This window comes from Tachysurus fulvidraco, chromosome 10, assembly GCF_022655615.1.
Source record: "Tachysurus fulvidraco isolate hzauxx_2018 chromosome 10, HZAU_PFXX_2.0, whole genome shotgun sequence".
Lineage (NCBI taxonomy): Eukaryota > Metazoa > Chordata > Actinopteri > Siluriformes > Bagridae > Tachysurus > Tachysurus fulvidraco.
Genome location: NC_062527.1, coordinates 21,526,235 through 21,533,734, shown reverse-complemented (window position 1 = coordinate 21,533,734; position 7,500 = coordinate 21,526,235). Strand labels below are relative to the sequence as shown.

Here is a 7,500-nt window from a genome sequence, read left to right as displayed (position 1 = left end):
CTGTATAACGTTTACTAGAAATAGTCTCTATAATTAAAGCTGAAGTCACAGCATAGGATCGGTTGTATCATCGGCTCAGGCTGTCAATGCAAATGTAGTGAAAATATTGCACTATGCGCACTGCGTATATTTCTCTCTCTCTCTCTCTCTCTCTCTCTCTCTCTCTCTCTCTCTCTCTCTCTCTCTCTAGGTCACAGTGTCCTCTCTGTTTATTATCAAGACATCTTATGCAGGCAAAACAATCCCAGCTGTACACCTCACATGTTCTGCTGTTCCTGTTCTCTTATGCATAAACTCATGGTTATGATAAAACTATCAGGTGATTACAGAAAGCTAATCTGGCTTCACATGTAGTTGCTGGATTTACTTTGGTGGGAGAAGCATATAAAAGATTTCTGTTAAGTAAAAAAAAAATGGAACTTGTTTACTAGAGGATCTCTATTCCATATGTTTGTTGACATTATGATTCCACATACTATAACATCAGTGACAGGTCCGTGATTCAATACACTATAACATCAGTGACAGGTCCGTGATTCAATACACTATAACATCAGTGACACGCCCATTTTTCACTATACTATAACATCAGTGACACGTCCATGTTTTCACTATACTATAACATCAATGACATGTCCATGTTTTCACTATACTATAACATCAATGGCACATCCATGTTTTCACTATACTATAACATCAATGACATGTCCATGTTTTCACTATACTATAACATCAGTGACACGCCCGTGTTTAAATATACTATAACATCAATGACATGTCCATGTTTTCACTATACTATAACATCAGTGACAGGTCCGTGATTCAATACACTATAACATCAGTGACATGCCCATTTTTCACTATACTATAACATCACTGACACGCCCGTGTTTAAATATGCTATAACATCAATGACATGTCCATGTTTTCACTATACTATAACATCAATGACATGTCCATGTTTTCACTATACTATAACTTCAGTGACACGCCCATGTTTCAATACACTATAACATCAGTGACATGTCCATGTTTCAATATATTATAACATCAATGACATGTCCATGTTTTCACTATACTATAACATCAGTGACATCTCCGTGTTTCAATACACTATAACATCAATGACACGTCCATGTTTCAGTAATACACTATAACATCAGTGACACGCCCGTGTTTTAATACACTATAACATCAGTGACATGCCTGTGTTTTAATACACTATAACATCAGTGACACACCCGTGTTTTAATACACTATAACATCAGTGACACGCCTGTGTTTTAATACACTATAACATCAGTGACACGACCCTGACTCCTGTATCACAACAAAAGGTCCTACAATAGTCATCAGAACTGGATCATGGAGTGATGGAAGGAGGTCATGTGAGCCCTGGGTTTGTGTGGGTACAATTCTCTATGGGAAGATAGAGAGCTGGGAGAGACAGTGTGATGCTCTTGGAAATGTTCTACTGGGAAACCTTGAGCCCTGACATTCATGAAGATTCACACTGACACGTACTGTAGCACCCAACTAAACGCTGCTGCAGACCGAGTAGCCCACTTCATGTCAACACTGTTCTTTAATGTCAGTGTCCTCTTTCAGCAGGATGATGCTCGCTAACACACTAAATTGTTCCGGAACGGTTTAAGGAACATGACAAAGAGCTTGATATGTTGACTCGGCGTCCAAATTCCAAACTTCTGTGTGATGTCCCGGACAAACCCGTCAGGTCCATGGAGGTTCCACCTTACAACGTACAGGACTTAAAGGATCTGCTGTTAATATCTGGGTGCCAGAAACCACAGCACACCTTCAGAGGTCTTATGAAGTCCATGCCTTGGCAAGCGTAGCTCAAGGAACCTACAATATCAGGTAAGAAGTTTTAATGTTATGGCTGATCAGAACTTCACACTTTATAAACTCTGGCCAATTAACCCAAGCCGTGCTGCAGACTTTAAACCTGTGTACTTTGTTCTCCTCAGCGTCTCTTCACCTCACATCTAAAAGCCTTTAATGTTTCTCTTTCCTTTAGCATGTGAATCGTCTGCACTTCCTGTGTGGCATGTTTGATCCGTCTTAGCACCGACAGCAGGGAAACAGCTCTCTGTTTCTCCTGCTCTGTGATTGTCAGGATGATAAATCAGACTGTCAGAAGATCATCCTGGGATTAAAGATATCTAATTGCAGACGTGTGAAGATGGAAATGTAGAAACATGTTAGGTTTTGAAACAGGTGTGCTTAAACTCTTCCCATAAGCTATCAATTACATCGCCGTTTATGTGACAGGAGACAGAATGTAGTGCCTCTGGGGTACTCGGGAACGCTGGGAGAATTTCAGCATAAATTTATCACTTACACACTCGCGCCCACATGCAGATGAGCACACACACACACGCACACACACACATTGTGACTTCTCAAGTCATAAATTTATAATAACAGGAAATTTAAAATGCTGATTGATGTGAATAAATAAAGCTCCTTTAATTTAGAGGCACGATGGCTTAGTGGTTAGCCCGTTCGCCTCAGACCTACAGGGTTGGGGGTTCGATTCCCACCTCCGCCTTCTGTGTGCGGAGTTTGCATGTTCTCCCCGTGCCTCGGGGGTTTCCTCCGGGTACTCCGGTTTCCTCCCCCGGTCCAAAGACATGCATGGTAGGTTGATTGGCATCTCTGGAAAATTGTCCGTAGTGTGTGAGTGTGTGTATGAATGAGAGTGTGTGTGTGCCCTGTGATGCGTTGGCACTCCGTCCAGGGTGTATCCTGCCTCGATGCCCGATGACGCCTGAGATAGGCACAGGCTCCCCGTGAAGAAAATGACTGAGAGTGAGTGAGAGTAATTTAGAGGCTATTGATATTTTTTGTTGTTCTTGTGTACAGTTAATTGATATCAATTGTCTTTCCACATTCCCGAATATATCTTTATCTATCGTGCTTTATTTTTTACACACATGCTAGCATGCTAGTTCATTTGAAATGAATTAGCATGCAAAGATTAGCTCTCTTTTAATAGATTTTTTCAAATGCACTTCTCTCACCTCGTGAGCAAGAGGAACAGGAAGGTATGGATGTAGAAACTTTACTGGAGCTGAGGAGGTGACTGTATACAACATATTTTAACTGGATATTGTGAATGGTGCTCAGAATCACATTGTGTTCCATCCCTCGTTAATCCAGGAGCAGCAGGAAACTTTCTTAACAAGGAATTTATCATCCATGCTGTAGATAGAGGTCTATTAGGGACTGATAGTATTCACACAACCTTTATTCCTCTAACAGTGTGGCCAGACCTGCTCCATTCTGATTCAGTCTTGTTTATCTCTGCCTGCTACACAGAATCTCACCGTGTCCTGTCTTTTATTTCTCTCTTGTTCCACTCACGCTAAGAATCCTGCTGTGAAGAAAACCTAAGCTCGATCGAGCTGAAGCATTTGGTAAATTTAAGGCCTGAGAGCCATCATCATCATCATCATCATCATCATCATCATCATGATCATCATTATTCTTGGGATATGCTATTGATCCTTTGGTATGCACATTACCTCCCAGAAGTAAAAGAAGAATTCATGTCATTAGCATTCATCACTAAATGAAGTAGAAGTATTTAAGAGGTTATTATACTGAACAGACTGTGTGTCAGTGTGTATCTGTGCTCCATGGAGACAGCATTCAACACAGATACACACTGACACTAGTCTGTTCAGCCCTGGATCAGGTACATGGAGCCATGTGGGTCAAAATCATGCCTATTACCCCTTCGGGACATTATGAATACCTGGTAATGCCATGTGGTCTGACAGATGCTCCTTTAGTCTTCGAGATCTTCCAGACCCTTATCACCGAAGTATGGAGAGAAATGCAGAATAAAATCACACTCATACATTGTGTATTAATGACATGATGTGGGGGCAGTGGTGGCTCAACTGGTTAAGGCTCTGGGTTGTTGATCAGAGGATCGGGGTTCAAGACCCCTCAACCCTACAGCTCCAGGGGCGCTGTATCATATAGCTGCCCCTGCACTCTGACCCCGATCTCCTCAGTTAGGGTATGTGAAGAAAAGAATTCCACTGTGCTGTAATGTATATGTGGCGATAATAAAGGCTTTCAGGCTTTCAGGCTTTCTTTTTTAAAACATTCCTCTATCACTTTTCATCTCTTCACTCGATCTTCACGTACCTTAGAAACTCACAGACATGTCAAACTTCATCAGCCAACCAGTTTCCTTCTTAGAAGCTGTTCTTAGAGGGATGAGAAGAAACTGTATGCTGTGACTTCCAGTGCCTTAAACCCACATTCAAAAAAAGGAGCTGCTTTTTTTTCCCCAAAGATCTATTAAAGCTTTAAGCTTAGATTCAGCAGCACTGGTTGCAGTTGTAGCTCAGACATTTAAGGCACTGGGTTGTCGATTGAAGGTCGAGATTCCAGCTCCAGCACCGCCGAGCTTCACTGTCAGGCGCTCGAGAAAGCCCCAAGACCACAGAGTCCACAGGAGAGCTGCTTCCATCGTCAAAGACCCCTCCCACCCCCAGCACGGGATTGTTCACACTTCTACCCTCAGGACGGAGGTACAGAAGTGTGAAATGTAGGACCTCAAGACTGAAGAACTCTTTCTTTCCCTCTGCCATCAGACTCCTAAACAGCTGATAGGAGTTTGCAATCATGGACATAACTGTTTACATTGAACTACATTTTTTGCACATTCATTTTCTCAGAACTGCACTACCTCACCAAGAACTGTACTACCTCACAAAGAACTGTACTACCTCACCAAGAACTGCACTACCTCACCAATAACTGCACTACCTCACCAATAACTGCACTACCTCACCAAGAACTACACTACCTCACCAAGAACTGCACTACCTCACCAATAACTGCACTACCTCACCAAGAACTGCACTACCTCACCAAGAACTACACTACCTCACCAAGAACTGTACTACCTCACCAAGAACTGCACTACCTCCACCAAGAACTGCACTACCTCACCAATAACTGCACTACCTCACCAAGAACTGTACTGCCTCACCAAGAACTGCACTGCCTCACCAAGAACTGCACTACCTCACCAAGAACTGTACTACCTCAACAAGAACTGCACTACCTCACCAAGAACTGCACTACCTCACCAAGAACTGCACGACCTCACCAAGAACTGTAATACCTCACCAAGAACTGCACTACCTCACCAAGAACTGTACTACCTCACCAAGAACTACACTACCTCACCAAGAACTGTACTACCTCAACAAGAACTGCACTACCTCACCAAGAACTGCACTACCTCACCAAGAACTGCACGACCTCACCAAGAACTGTAATACCTTCCTCAAGAACTGCACTACCTCACCAAGAACTGTACTACCTCACCAAGAACTACACTACCTCACCAAGAACTGTACTACCTCACCAAGAACTGCACTACCTCACCAAGAACTGTACTACCTCACCAAGAACTGCACTACCTCACTTTATTGCCTTATTCGGCACTGCACTTCTTATTGCCTCTATTAAGAACTGTACCTCACCTTTATTTCTTTTATTGCTCTTTTTTTCTTCTATTTTATTCATTTTTCTTTCACACATTTTTATTTTTACTTGTTTTACGTTACTGTATGACATTTAGTGTGGACAGCACAGTAAGAGTTTCATTGTGCAGGGAAACATGCTTTCTGTCTGTGCGTATGACAATAAACACTTTGAATTTGAATTTGAAGACCTCTCGGTGCCTGTATCGTGGCTGACCCTGCGCTCTGACCACTCCGACCTCCGACAACTTCACTGTGCATTACCGTACAAGTGACACACGAACGCTTCTTTCTTTTTCTTTCCTTGCAGCACTTTTTTACTGAACCGCCTTTGGCTGCAAAGTTCTAGCACATCCTCTGTAATCTCTCTTGAGTCCTGAACTGTATTAACCATTGTGAAGTGTGAAGTCTTGTGTTCATCCTGCCCTGATCAGGTCTGACCTTGATGACTAGATTATTACTCTTGTACCTGGACCACGGCTACTGTATCACCGCTATTTGGACCGGAGACTCTGTTATTTGGATTGTAGACCTGTGGTGATTTGGATTGTTATTAATTAAACCTTTTAGAGGGTGTTTTTTATTCTTTATCCTTTATTTGAGTCTTCTTTAACTCCCTAGCATGGTGTTAGCATCTTAGCTCTAACTCCAGAACGTCTAAAGAACAGGGTACAATCGAGGAACAAGGGAACATAATGTACATAATATAAACTTCTGTATAAACCACGTCTCAGCGGCGTACTTTAAGGATCCCTAATTGATGCCGATTGAACGTGCGGTTAATCAGACCGGTTGTGCTTACTCGACAAACTGCGGAGTGTTTAACAGGGGAATTTGTGTGCACTAAGTCTCCCACATCTCTCTCTCTGGGCCTCCCTGCAGCGCAGCTACCCATTAACAGAATTACTGCCGTGGGACGGGGTGTTATTATCAGGCAGAGGGGCACAAACTAGTGCCTGAGGGCCTGCCTTGGTTTAAGTACGGCTCATAAACGGGTGTGTCCACCCCTCAGCTTCTTCGTAGCCAATAGCGGCTCAGGAAAGGCAGCCGGAGGAGACACTTTAACGTGGGCCGCAAGTTTCAGAGTTTCATCCAAGAGCCGTCTGAGCCTGCCTGTGGGTGTGTGTGTGTGTGTGTGTAAGGTTGGTGTGTGGTGGAGGACGTCACACGTCTAGTGGTTTATCTCTAAGTGAAGTGCAAGTAGAGTCACGTTTGGACCGGACCGGACCAGACCAGACAGCACAGGCACGGCTACGGACATGCGCAGAGTTAGCGCTACACGGTAAGACACTGCTCTGTCCAGAACATCTCCATCCTGTTCTCTTCTCTATGTTTTTCTAAACTTATTAGAAATTTGATTTTTTTTTTTAAAAAGTACTAAATATATCAATATTTATGCATATAGATCCAAAGGGATGTGACTAGAAGAGATGTAAAGTACAGACATTTCTAATTTATGCTTTTAAGGAACACCGTCACATCACATCAGGTGTGATGATTCTAGAAGTGTCTAGAAATATAATGTGAGAGAGAAAAAATAAGCTGCTGATTGGATTTAAGCTACAGATCCTCATTAAACAGATCTTTCAGTAATTAAACGGTGAATAGAAACAACCTGAAGATACTGTCACCGAAATATCATCAGACTTTTATTTCATGTTCTGGGTATGTGAAAAGTTTCTAAAATCAATATAAGGGAATAATTTATAACAAAAAAACAAAAATTATCAAAATTTTTTAATAAAAAGAAAATTTTTCTTCACATTTTTAGCATAAATTTAAATCGGTTGTCCGATACATGAGGCGTATAATTTCTACTAAAGAATTGATTTGTTTTTATACCTACGGGGAAAGATACTGGATTTAAACAGAATAAATAAATGTGTTAAATTATTGGGAGTTTTGTGACAATAACACAAATTCTTTCAGATTGTTTCATAATTCCACAAATTTATTTATTTATTTA

The 7,500-nt window shown here is 41.9% G+C and overlaps 1 protein-coding gene across 2 annotated transcripts in view; it reads left to right on the top strand.

The window, feature by feature from the left end:
* The first annotated feature begins 5,712 nt into the window (after nt 1-5,712).
* The window catches only part of LOC113660819 (collagen alpha-3(IX) chain), a 35,155-nt gene continuing 33,367 nt past the window's right edge, over nt 5,713-7,500 (top strand). For both annotated transcript variants that reach the window (XM_047819217.1, XM_047819216.1), the window contains exon 1: nt 5,713-6,816. In XM_047819217.1, the coding sequence (XP_047675173.1) occupies nt 6,794-6,816 (23 nt within the window). In that variant the 5' untranslated portion in view covers nt 5,713-6,793. The remainder of the gene's footprint in view (nt 6,817-7,500) is intronic.